The sequence below is a fragment of the Rhinolophus ferrumequinum genome, chromosome X (assembly GCF_004115265.2).
Source record: "Rhinolophus ferrumequinum isolate MPI-CBG mRhiFer1 chromosome X, mRhiFer1_v1.p, whole genome shotgun sequence".
Lineage (NCBI taxonomy): Eukaryota > Metazoa > Chordata > Mammalia > Chiroptera > Rhinolophidae > Rhinolophus > Rhinolophus ferrumequinum.
This window is the reverse complement of record NC_046284.1, coordinates 45,799,049-45,812,236: the sequence shown is the minus strand read 5'-3', so window position 1 is coordinate 45,812,236 and position 13,188 is coordinate 45,799,049. Positions and strand designations below refer to the sequence as shown.

Genomic DNA, 13,188 nt, shown 5'->3' with positions numbered 1-13,188 from the left:
ATTTGTTTATACAATATGAGAGAAAGAGAGGTATCAAAGATTACTCTAAAATTTTTATCTTGAGGAACTGGAAGAATGGAGTTACTACGTACTGAGATAGGAAATATTTTGAGAGAAGCAGATTTGGTGGGTAAGATCAGGAGAATAGTTTTCTGATTGTTATAAAGGTGTCTATATCCTAAGATTATAAAAATAGACCTATATATTTTCTTCCACTATTTTCATGATTTTGTTCTTCATATTTACAGCTTTAATTTGCATCTTTGACTTTTTCTCTATGTTATATGAGATGAGGAACTAACTTTATGTTTATGTTTGTTTTTGTGTTTTTTTCCAAATAGATATCCAGTTCACCCAACCCTGTTTGTTACAAACTCCATTCTTTACTCATTGATTTGAAATCTCATTTAAAAACATTTCTAAGTTTGTTCATACATATTATTTTCTGGACCGAGTGAATTTTAACATTTATATAATGGAACCAAAATTATCTTAACAACTCATCTCTGAAATTATAATGAAAACAACAGAAAATGTTTCAATGGGTACACATCTTCAGTATATTCAACTCTTCAAGCAAGAAGCTACCTTTTAGATTTTCTATGCAGCCTACAAGTATATTTCAATAAGCAAATTCTACACTAACTTTAGATACTTGCAGAATTGATAACACTAGGAAATCGTGTATTTTAAGTACATTGTTGTTTCTTTCAGATGGTATTTTATCTTACAGTGGTGACACATTGAAAAAGTAAGATTTTAAAGTTCAGTTATAGTAGGCACAGTCAGTCATTGCTTTGCATAGTTCTGACATGCACAAATTGGTTACCACACTTTAGTTAAATAACGTCAGCCCTCAACAACATGGTTCAAATTTAAGTTACCATGGTGTATTAGCTATTCAATCTATAAGTCACTATGTAAATAATAGCTGTGCATCATAATCAGTAAACAGTCATTTCACTTCTTTCATATTCTTTCAGTGATAGTCACTGTGAATCTGTTATTCCCTTCATGCACAGACAGCATAGTATGTAGTTCTATTACTGCTTTGTCTCTCATTGATAAACCAATGTGTGATTTAACAAAAAAGGATAATCAAAGGGGAAATTGACCAACAAAGATGAATGTGTAGCAAAACAGCAAAATGTGATAACACTGGAAGTTAGTTGAAATCTAATATAACTGCAGTTATAGGTGAAGTAGCCAAGGACAGGAATGTGGACACTGCCATCATTTGAGACACTTTAGGAGCACAACCAAGGAAGTTAGTAAAGATGATCTTATCAACAACATATGACTTTTTTTCCTATACATTTATAACTGACATGAAAAGGGATTTTAATGTACTAGGTAACCTTTTAAAGGTCATGGAACAATCATATTTTTCCATGATTATTAATATCTTTATATGTCTTCAGCTTGCATTTTCATTTTTATATTCTCATACTACTGTGCAAAGCAAGAAGTGCCTATATTATAAAGGAAGAGTAGAATAAAAGTTTCAGGATATATAATAGTAGGATTGCGGGATGTCAAGCATAAGAAAAAAATTATAAATTAGTGAGTTTTTATGAAATAGGATAGTGGTAAAAGGTCAGATGAATACTTTATTTTACAAATGTCACAGTTTATATAAGAGTGTTTTTGTTAGTCGAAAAGCATAATATAGTATAGTGAAAACTTTGGACAGGGAATTGGTAGGCAGAAGTTGGAGTTCTGAGTCTGTCTACATGACCGTTTAAGTCACTTAGTTCGTTTGTATCTTCATTACTTTGTCAGTAATGTAGAAAAAAAAATAATTATTCTACCTATTTCACAGAGTTATTGTGAGGCTTCGATTAGATTTAAAAAAAAAACACTTTGTAAATTATAAAGCACCCTATACATAGTATTTATCTCTGAAATAAGAGGGCTGGACTAGATGGTATCTCATATTTCTACAACTCTTAAATTTAGTGACTGTGGAACTATATGATTCTCTAACATTCTTTTAACATGACATAATGTTCTTAACCTCCATTAATCTTTCTTAAAATCTAAGCATACTATAGATTCAAAACAATCCCTATCATAATCCCAGATTACCTTTTCTCTGAAATTCACAAGCAGATACTAAAATTCATATGGAAATACATGGGACTCAGAATAGTCAAAACAGTCTTGAAAATAAAAGAATGATTTCAGAGGATTTCCCTTCTAGGTTTCAAAACTTACTATAAAACTACAATAATCCAGACTGTGTAGTACTGGTATAGGATAGACATAGGGATCAATAGTACAGATCAGAGTCCAGAAATAAACACATACATTTTTGGTTAGTTGATTTTCAACAAAGGTGCTATGACAATTGGAAGGGGAAAGAAAAATCTTTTAAACAAACAATTCTGGAACAAGAGGATATCTATATGCAAATGAATGAATTTCCACTGCCTACCTCATATCATACACAAAAATGAACTCAAAGTGGATAATTGACCTAAATATGAGAGCTAAAACTATTAAAATCTTAGAAGAAAGCATCATGACCTTAGGTTCGGTTAATTATTTCTTAGATATGACACCAAAAAGCACAAACAGCCAAAGGAAAATATAAATTGGACTATATTCATTTTGTTAATTTTGTGTTGCAAATGACAACATCAGTAAAAAGATTACCAACAGAAAGAGAGAAAGTATTTTCAAATCGTGTATCAGAGATTGGTATTCAGAATATATAAAGAATTCTTATAATTCAATAAAAAAGCAAACAAACAAATTTTTAAAATGGGCAATGTTAATTGGACCTAACAGACATACACAAAGCATTGCATCCTACAGTAGCCGAGTATACATTTTTTTTTAGAGAACATGGAACATTCCCTAGAAGAGACCATCTGTTAGACTAAGCTCTCCCAAAAAATTGAAGAGAAGGGAACACTTCCAAATTTATTCTATGATGCCAGCATTACCCCGATACCAAAGCCAGAAAAAGATACTATAAGAAAACGACAGACCAATATCCCTTGTATATATTGATTTAAAGTTTTTCAGCAAAATACTAGTATACCAACAGCATATTAACAGGATTGTACACCATGATCAAGTGAGATTTATTCCTAGAATGCAAGGATGGTTCAACATACAAAAATCATTAATGTAATATATCACATTAATAGAATTAAAGGAAAAACCCACATGATCATCACAATAGAAACAGAAAAATCATTTGACAAAATTCAACACCCTTTCATGATTGTTTTTTTAAAAAGAAAGAAAAAACAACTCAACAAACTAGTAACAGAAGGAGACTACCTGAACATAATAAAGGTCATATATGAAAAACCCACAGCTAATATCATACTCAATGGCAAAAGCTTTTCCTCCAAGATCAGGAACAAAACAAGGATGCACATTGTAGTCATTCCTGTTAAACATAGTGCTCAAAGTCCTAGCCAAAGCAATTAGGCAAGATAAAGAAATTTCTCACTGAAATTTGGTTCTGTCCAAAAACATCCATGGAGACATTTGGTCTATAGTTAATATAAATCTCTCTCTTCAGCAAGATTTGAACCAGACCCATCTACCTAATCCCATGTGCCATTATTTGCTAGGCTACTAAGGCAAGAAGGGTTATTATTGGAAATACACCACAACACAATTTTTGGACCAATAAAACATGGTAGTATTTTTATATATTAATCCTGTAAAGCCAAAAGTAGAAATAAACGTGGGCTGTTTGAACCCAGGGACATTTTCTAGGTGTGGATATTTTGGATAGGACCAAATATCAAGTACCATTTAGTGTGGACCAAGTGCCTCTGTGGACATTTTGGACAGGACCAAATATCTGCTAATTCAATGGAAAACAGTATGGAGGTTCCTCACAAAATTAAAAATAGAATTACCGTAAAATTCAGTAATCCCACTTATGTGTATTTGTCCAATGAAAACGAAAATACTAACTTGAAAAGATACACGCACTCCCAGGTTCACTGCAGCATTAATTACAGTAGACAAGATATGGAAGCAAAATAACTGTCCATCAATAAATGAATGGATTTTTGAAAATGTGGTACACACACACAGTGGAATATTATTCAGCCATAAAAAGAACGAAATCTTGCCATTTGCAACAACATAGATGGACCTTGAGGGCATTATGCTAAGTGAAGTAAGTCAGACAGAGAAAGGCAAATACCATATGATCTCACTTAAACATGGAATTTAAAAAGAATAAATTTAAAAAAATAAAAACAAACAAAACTCGTTGATATAGAGAACAGATCGGTGGTTGCCAAAAGAGGGATTACAATGGGGGTGTGGGCAGAATGTATGAAGGAGATTAAAAAGTACAGACTTCCATCTATGAAATAAATAAGTCATGGGATGTAATATACAGGATGGTGACTATATTTAGTAATATTATTTTGTGTATTGAAACTTGATCAGAGAGTAAATCTTAAAAGTTTTTATCACAAGAACAAAAAGTTTTGTAATTATGTAAGGTAATGAATGTTAACTAGATTTATTGTGGTGATCATTTCACAAATATATACAAATAAATTATTATGTTGTACCCCTGAAACTAATATAACATTAAAAGTCAGTTATATCTAAATTAAAAAAAAAAAAGTATGTCCAATCCTGACATTGGAACAAATGTAGATATTTGTGGTTTAAGTATATTCAACCATGTCTAGCTTTTGCGGAAGTGTAAATATGCTGCAATTTTCCTTTCTCAGAGTGATTTATAGGATTCCTCTCCAATTTGTTGATTTTCTGAGTACTGCCTTTTTTTATCTCTTCTTGCTTACCTTTTTCTGAAGCTCTGTTTTCTCTGCAAGTGGATATGAAAAATAAAAGCTTAGATAAAAGTTATACTAGCAAATTTTAATCCTTTTCAGAATCCCTAGCAAAGTATTTACTTTCTTTTCACAGTTTACTTGGTTTGAAGGATTTGGGCTATAGGGAAGTGAGAAGAACTGCATTAGAGAAAAAATGCTGGTTGAAATTATAGATTGAAGTTATTTGTAGAATTTAACATACTTTATCATAAATAATCAGGAGTTTTTCTACTGTATTTCAGATTTACCATTATCAAAATATCTGAATTTTTTTCTTGTTTTTTATTTTGGCATATAAATGTTATTTGTTCATGAATAGCAAGAAGAATCATATTTTATTCAAAGCTTTTCTGTGTTAATACCTAAGATGGAACCAATTCAATCCAAAATTTAATTGTATACCTATTATGTGTATAAAAATGTACTAGAGATTTGATTTGTAAAGGTTCAGAGAAAAATACATATATATATGTATATATACACATATATTTATATATATATATATATATATATATATATATATATATATATATATATATATATATATATATATTTCTAGCCCAAGACTCTTAATTTTTTTTTAACTGGGATGTAAAAGGCATTCGTTTCAAAAGCTTTTACTATAATGCAGAAACACTTGAGTCACAAACAAATGATCTTATTTGCCTAGACAAACCTAAACACTAAATGAAGAAAGAGGTATTCAGTAGGTGATGTTGAACACTAGTACTTGGTTGGAGAGGTCAGGATCCTCATGAGTAGAGCAGTGAACACTGTGGTATATATACCACATATATTCTTGTTATTGGGAAAAATCTGTTTTAATTGTGAAAGTGGGTGTGAATCTTTATAAGGCTCTATTAAAAGAAAACAATGCAGATGTTCATTGTACAAAAATGGTTGTATATGAATTGTCTCTGACACCAAAGAAACTTTCAATGTAGTTGAGGAGTCAAGATATGCATATTTGAAGCCATTTTAGACATGACAGAATAAGAACTTAAACTAAATTCTTAGGGTAAGCTCTCTGTCCTGGAAGGCTTCATGGAGGAAATGGGATTTGAGATTTCCACTGAAGAATTGATAGATTTCTTTATGTTAAGATGAAATTAACTTTCTGCAGTAGAACCTATTGAAGTTATTGTTTGACATGCTTATTGTAAGCAATGAATTTTATTGTGGCGTACTTGGGATGATGATCACAGGTTTTGAAATCAGACTGTTTGGATCCAAATCCAGATTCCACCACTTACTAGCTGAATCACTGTAAAATGGGGATAATAATAGTATCTTTCTTATAGTGTTATTAAAGATTAATGAGAATAATGCATCTACATATCATGGGAATAGCATGAGCCCTGGAGTCTGACAGACCTTGGTACAAATCCCAATTCTGCCACTTACTAAAGACCTTAGGCACTTGAGTTCTCCAAGATTCAGTTTTCTCATTTATAAATGGAAATGATAAAGCCTAAGTCAAAGGGCTGTTGTGATGATTAAATGAAGCAATTCACGTAAAGTGCTCCTTCTTCATATGTCAAAGTGCCTGACATATAGTAAAAGCTCTATAAATAATGTTATATTGTTATACAATCTAAGTAATGTAGTTTTATCTTCAGTTTTATCTTTTTATTCATTATTTTAGGGTGAACCTGGTCTGCCTGGATACCCAGGGAACCCTGGTATGAAAGGTTCTGTTGGAGATACTGGTTTGCCCGGATTACCAGGAACCCCTGGAGCAAAAGGACAACCAGGCCTTCCTGGATTCCCTGGTAATATTGCTTTTCTCAAATGCTTCCTTCTTTCCTTCCTTATCTACTCTAACCCATACCACAGAGCAACTTTTTATTTGGCATTTTATTCTATTTCCCAATCAGGTACTGACTAGCAACACAATTTTGAAGTAGTTCTTTGACTTTTCTTTGCCCAAATTTCATTCTGTATAAAATGAGACTATTATGAACTCAACAGGACAGTATCCTGTGGGCAGTGAGACTGTTTGATGGAGCATTTTTCCATCTTTGACTACTAGCCACAAGTCAATTAAGAGGCCTTACTATTTTGATTTATAAAGTTTCTGACAAAAAAAAAATATATATATATGTGTGTGTGGTGTGTGTGTGTGTGTGTGTGTGTGTGTGTGTGTGTGTGTATTCCTAGCCCAAGACTTTAAAAAAAAAAAAAACGGGATGTAAAAGGCATTAGTTTCAAAAGCTTTTACTATAATGAAGAAGCACTTGAGTCACAAACAGATGATCTTATTTGCTTAGATAAGCATAAGCACTAAATGAAGAAGGAAGTATTTAGTAGGTGATGTTGAACACTAGTACTTTGTTGGAGAGGTCAGGATCCTCATGAGCAGAGCAGTGAACACTGTGGTAATGTACATTGCCAAACATTAGCCTGCTGCTGATTCTCTTAGAAAGTTGTACTCAGACACACAGTGGGTGGCTGTTGATAGGAGAAACAATCATACCTTTCACTGAAATGACAAGGACTGAGTCATGTAAGCAAAGGAACTTAGCATTATAGTCAAGTAGAGAGCTTGAATTAGAATGTTACGGTACCTGTTCTGTTTATACTTGTATTTAATTTTTTGTTTACTTTGCATTGCACAGTGGCATGGATGAAGTGGGCCTTTAGTTATCTTTTCCCTAATCTTTTTATTGAAGTATAACATAAACACAGTAATATGTACAAGACTATAGATGAGTTTTTACTCATGTACATAGCCATGTACCCACCATATGTATCAAGATATGAAATAGTTCCGTCACACCATAAAGTTTACCCATTCTTCTTCACAGTGAACCCCACCCCCAGGTAACCACTCCTGTGACTTCTATCATTATCATTTAATCTACCTGTTTTTGAAAGTCATATAAATGGAATCATACAGTATCAATCCCTGCATCTGGTTTCTTTCATTCATCATTTATGTCTGTAAGATTCATGTATCTTGTTGCATGTGTCTTTATTTTGTTTTTTTTTATCAATGCTCTGTAATATTCCATTGAAGGAATACACCATAATCAATTACCCAATTCTACTATTGATGGACTTTTGGATTGTTTCCAGTTTGGGAATTGATGGGGTTCAGAGCAGACCTCCCCATAATGTGCCACTTTTTGCAGTATTTTGAGCTGAAGGCAATTGAGACCCAGCAGGGTCAAGAGACACTTTTACTTCTCTCTTAAATAATTTAAATTGGGAGCCTTGCCTACAATAAGAATTATGACCAAAAATAACTTTTTATGACCTATCTATATAGCAGGGCAAACATCTAATTACTGAACAGCTGTTGTTCTTATCATCCTGCAAATTACCGCCCTCCCCTCTAAAGCCTCAGGTGCTTTACCTCACTCCTTAGCTCAGGAGGTCATATATACCTCATTTTACCTTTCTGTCTCTGAATTTCTCATGTATATGGGGTTTCTGACTCTGCTGTATGTGGAGTTCCTGTGTGTATGAAATTAAATTTGGTTGTTTTCTCTTTTTAATCTGTCTCATGTTGAAACAGATTATTAGACCAGTTGAAAGAACCTAGAAGGCTAGAGGAAAATTTCTTCCTCCCCCATGTATTATTAAGAAAAAAATATGCTACTAACATTCTTTGACATGTCTTGTTGGACACATATATTCATTTTTCTTAGACAAAAACTTAGTAGTAGAATTACTAAATCATAGGGTTAGGGTTCATTTAGCTTTAGTAGATAGTGTCAGTTTTCCAAAGTAGTTTTATAAATTACAGCCCCACCTACAATGTATGAAATGCCCATGGATGTCTCCTGGTGGCTTGCCATGATCGTATAGTGGTTAGTACTTTGCATTGTGAAATATCCAGTTGCCCGTATAGTCACCTGACTTGGTATTGTTGATCTTTTTAATTTTAGCTATTCCGTTGGGTATATAGAGGTATCTCATTGAAGTTTTAATTTATATCTTCCTAATAAATGACAATATTGAATACCTTTTCACATACTTAATTGCCTATTTGTATAACACCTTTTTGAAGTGCCTGCTCCAAGTGTTTTTGCTCATATTTTATTGGGTTGCTTTCCTTTTTTCTTATTGATTCAGAGCAGTTCTTTACATATTCTGGATATGAGTTCTTTGTCGGATACATATATTACAAATATGTTCTTATTGTCTCAGATCTGCCTTTCACACTCTTTCTTAATGCTGTTGTGTGATGAACAAAAGTTGTTAATTTTAATAAAGTCCAATTTATCAATCTTCTTTCATGGTTAGTGTTCTTTGTGTCCTATTCAAGAAATACTTACCTACTCAGGCTTATGGAACTATTCTTCTGATTTTTTTTTTTTTTACAATGTTGAATGTTTAAGCTTTTATATTTAGGTTTACGGTCTGTCTCAAATAAAAATATTTTTATGGTATAAAGTAGGGTTCAAGGTTTGTTTTTTCTATTACAGATATCCACTGTTGTTGTTGTTTTTTTTTCCTTTGAAATAACCCACATTCTTCTGTTCATCAAAAGACACAATTAAGGAAATGAATAGGGAAGCCACAGACTAAGAGAAAATACTTGCAAAACATATGTCTGACAAATGACTGATTTCTGGGATATACAAAGAATTTCAGCAACTCAATAATAACAGAATATACAGTCCACTATTTTTAAATGGGGAAAACTTTAAACAGACGTCTCATAAAAGAAGACATATGGATGGCTACTAAGAACATGGAAAGTTGATCAATATCATTAGCCATCAGATTAAGGCAAATTAAAATCACAATAAATTAGCACTACATACCTATCAGAATGGCTATTATTAAAACAAGTGATAACACCATATGTTATCCAAATATCTGGATCAACTGGAATTCCCAAACGTTGTGACTGTGAAATGCTTTGGCAGGTTTTGTTTTGTTTTTGGTTTTGTTTGGTTTGGTTTTATAAAATGCAGCACACCTGACCTACTTTCTGACTCAGCTGTTCCAGTCCTATCTGTGTATATATCTAAGATAAATTAAGACATATGTCCACAAAAGTACTGATGCATAAATATTCATAATAGCCCAAAACTAGAAATAGATCAAGTTTCCATAAATAGAATAGATATTCATAATAGCCAAAACTTCACCAAATGTCCAACAATAGATGAATGGGTTAAAATTTTTTGGTATATCCGTACAATGGAATCCTACCAATTCTGCTAATATAATATGGTGGTAATTATTTTTATGAATATATAATAATGACAGCCTGTGGATAAGTACATTTAAAACTTAAAATTATTCTTAAAATATCCAGCAAATACCGGCTTCTTTTTGGGTTTTCCTTCCATTCTTCACTGTTTCTATGCTAACACTATAAATTGTAAATTTGAGTTTTAGCTTCTAAAGCAATGCTGTTTTTCTTTCTTTATTAAATTGAGCTCTTTACTCTAGGAACTCCAGGCCTTCCTGGACCAAAAGGCATTAATGGTCCTCCTGGGAACCCTGGACTTCCAGGAGAACCTGGTCCTATAGGTAAGCATGATAAATAAGGCTTTGCTGTTCTGTAAAACCAAGCCAAGTGTTCATTTTGGGAAAGTCAAATCATTTCAGGGAGCTATGAACATTTTCAAGACAAGGAAACAGGGTGATCATTCACTTAGCACTGCTTGTTAGGTACAAAATGAACGATTCAATAAAAGTTAATTAAAATTATTATTATTATGAGACCTTATTTTCGAGGCTCACTTTTTCAAAGGAGAGTTGTTTCAAGTATCTTATAATAGTAGATACAAAGTCTGGTTTTTTGGTGGTGTTTTTTGTTTTATTAGAATGACAAGGCGTAGCACTTTATTTGTTTACTGATTCTAAAGTAAATCACTTCTCTTGGCCCCATATGAGGCCTATAATGCACTCCATCCCACCTCCACACCTTACTTTCTAAAGCTAAATATTCTAGCTTTCTAAAGCTGGATATTCTAAAGCTAGATTAAAATCAGAAACTGAAACTTTTTTGATAATGAGTGAATGGTGAGGCTGTTCCTTATTCACATTACTCTTTTTTCTTTTGTGCTTTTTTCATAATATTTCGTAATTTAAAGGGGTGTCTTAGAGGCACTTTTTGTCATTTAGATAGAACTATTTGAAGCTAGTATGGAAAGAATGGAGAATATGGAAGAATACAGGAATTGGGAAGAGAGGTGTCACCTGCTTACTCCATTCTTTAGGTGGTGGAGGTCGTCCTGGGCCACCGGGGCCTCCAGGTGAAAAAGGCAAACCAGGTCAAGATGGTATTCCTGGACCTGCTGGACAGAAGGGTGAACCAGGTGCTTTATTTTTTTCATTGTTTTTTTTTTATTATTTTATTTTCTAGTTTCCTCTTTGCCTACTTTAACTTTTGCTTTTTTTCACCCACAATAAAATTATGTCTTCTTTCTTACCCTCTAAGCTACCACACACTTTTTCCTTCCTAATTAAAATCTTCCACTCTGTCCTGAGACTATTACCTCACGTTTATCAATCAAGTTGCTTCCCTCTTATGAAAAACTCCGTATCATTTCTTACCCAATTTTTCATGTCAAGAAGCTACCCAACTTTTATCAAGTTCGCTGGATGACTTGGATTATGCCATATATATACATATATGTATATGTGTGTGTGTATATATGTATATGTGTGTGTGTGTATAGGTAGGTATATATATAGGTATATATATATATACCTATACACACACACACACACACACACACACACACACACACACACACACACACCAGGGTGCCAAAAAATGTGTACATGTTTTAATCAATGTTATCTGTGTGTTACTTTTCGAAGTTCAATTGAATTTTGGTAGCAATGTGTAGTATGATGTTCGTTCAAAAGATGGCATTAATCATATGAATGCTAGTGTCACCATACGACAGGGAGGACAGTCAAAAAAAATGGAGGCACATTTGTCATTCCAGGAGTGCAAGACCATTTTGAAGTGATATTTGAAATTCAAGAACGGTGTGGAAGTACAATGAGAATGGAGGCATGAGTATGCAACAGAACCTCCAAGCCACCTAATAGTTGCACTCATTTGTGATAGGTTTGAGACACACAGTACTGTGTGAAGAAATAGAAATGGCATGCACAGCGATACAAGTGGACTATAGTCAACGTTGCTCAAGCAGGAGTTGGCCGTAATCAGAAGTGTCTGGATGCTGATGGTAACCACGTTGAGCACCTCTTGTAATTGCAGAAGTCAAATGTGACTTGTACACATTCATCTTTTGTTATCGGTATATATTATTACAATTTTAATACAGTTTTTTCCTTCTTAAAGTGTGTATAAATTTTTTGGCACCTCTGTATGTATACGTGTGTGTGTGTGTGTGTGTGTGTGTATACACATATATACACACACACATATATACACATGTGTGTATATATATTCATATGATATAAGTAAAGGTATATTTATACTTATCACAAATAGGATATATGTGTATATATTTTTTCTGATGTTAGAATTGTAATTCCATCTTAAAAATAAACCTTCTGCATGTTTCCTATAATATGCATTGTAGCACTTAATAAAAACCTAAATAATTGGAAGATAGTATTTCCCTGTTTCAGTTAAAGAGTTTTTGGTTTATCCTCTGACAGGACAACCAGGTTTTGGAATCCCAGGACCCCCTGGACTCCCAGGACTTTCTGGTAAACTTTAATAATGCATGCTAAATAAGTCCATAAATAGAAATATTCTTCAGTACACTTATTTTTCCATCTCTACCATGTATTCTTATAAAATGCACATTATAACCCCAGAAAACTCAAAGCTAGAGTTATATCTTAAAGCAATTCTTAATTAGCAATTTAGTATGAGTTGTACTATATAAAAATTCTTAAGGAAATTTATGTATAAGTATTTCTTCATTAACTTCATAAATGCTGAGGAAATTATTAAGAAAGAAGGCAAAACTGTAGGAAGAGGTAGATTTCACTAAATTTTTAAAAATAGTTTTAGCCAGAAAACAAAGCACCCTTTTCTCCCCCATGGAAACAAAAACCAAGGTAATATAAGGAAACTCTGTAGATGTGTACTACTAATAAAAAATGTCCCTTGAAAATTCCATCTTAATATACATCTTGCATTTTGTATGTGTATGTGTATGGGTGTACACACATCCACCTTCACTCACATGTTCTTGTTCTCTTTGTAAGGACAAAATAGTTAATTGAATTAATGTGTGTACATATACGTATATTTATGTTCTCAAATGACCATTGCGTATTCTCTGGAGGCTCTTTTCAAACTATATACGTATCTCCTACAAATTTTGTTATCCTTCCCATGGTACCATGAAAATTGTTACTTCAAAGTGCCACTGATATATCGCTCTCAAGCATATTGGTGGTG

The 13,188-nt window shown here is 32.9% G+C and overlaps 1 protein-coding gene across 6 annotated transcripts in view; it reads left to right on the top strand.

The window, feature by feature from the left end:
* The window catches only part of COL4A5 (collagen type IV alpha 5 chain), a 370,566-nt gene that overhangs the window by 247,413 nt on the left and 109,965 nt on the right, over nucleotides 1–13,188 (top strand). For all 6 annotated transcript variants that reach the window (XM_033112875.1, XM_033112869.1, XM_033112893.1 and 3 more), the window contains 4 exons: nucleotides 6,472–6,598; nucleotides 10,239–10,319; nucleotides 11,012–11,110; nucleotides 12,435–12,485. In XM_033112875.1, coding sequence (XP_032968766.1) covers nucleotides 6,472–6,598; nucleotides 10,239–10,319; nucleotides 11,012–11,110; nucleotides 12,435–12,485 — 358 coding nt within the window. The remainder of the gene's footprint in view (nucleotides 1–6,471; nucleotides 6,599–10,238; nucleotides 10,320–11,011; nucleotides 11,111–12,434; nucleotides 12,486–13,188) is intronic.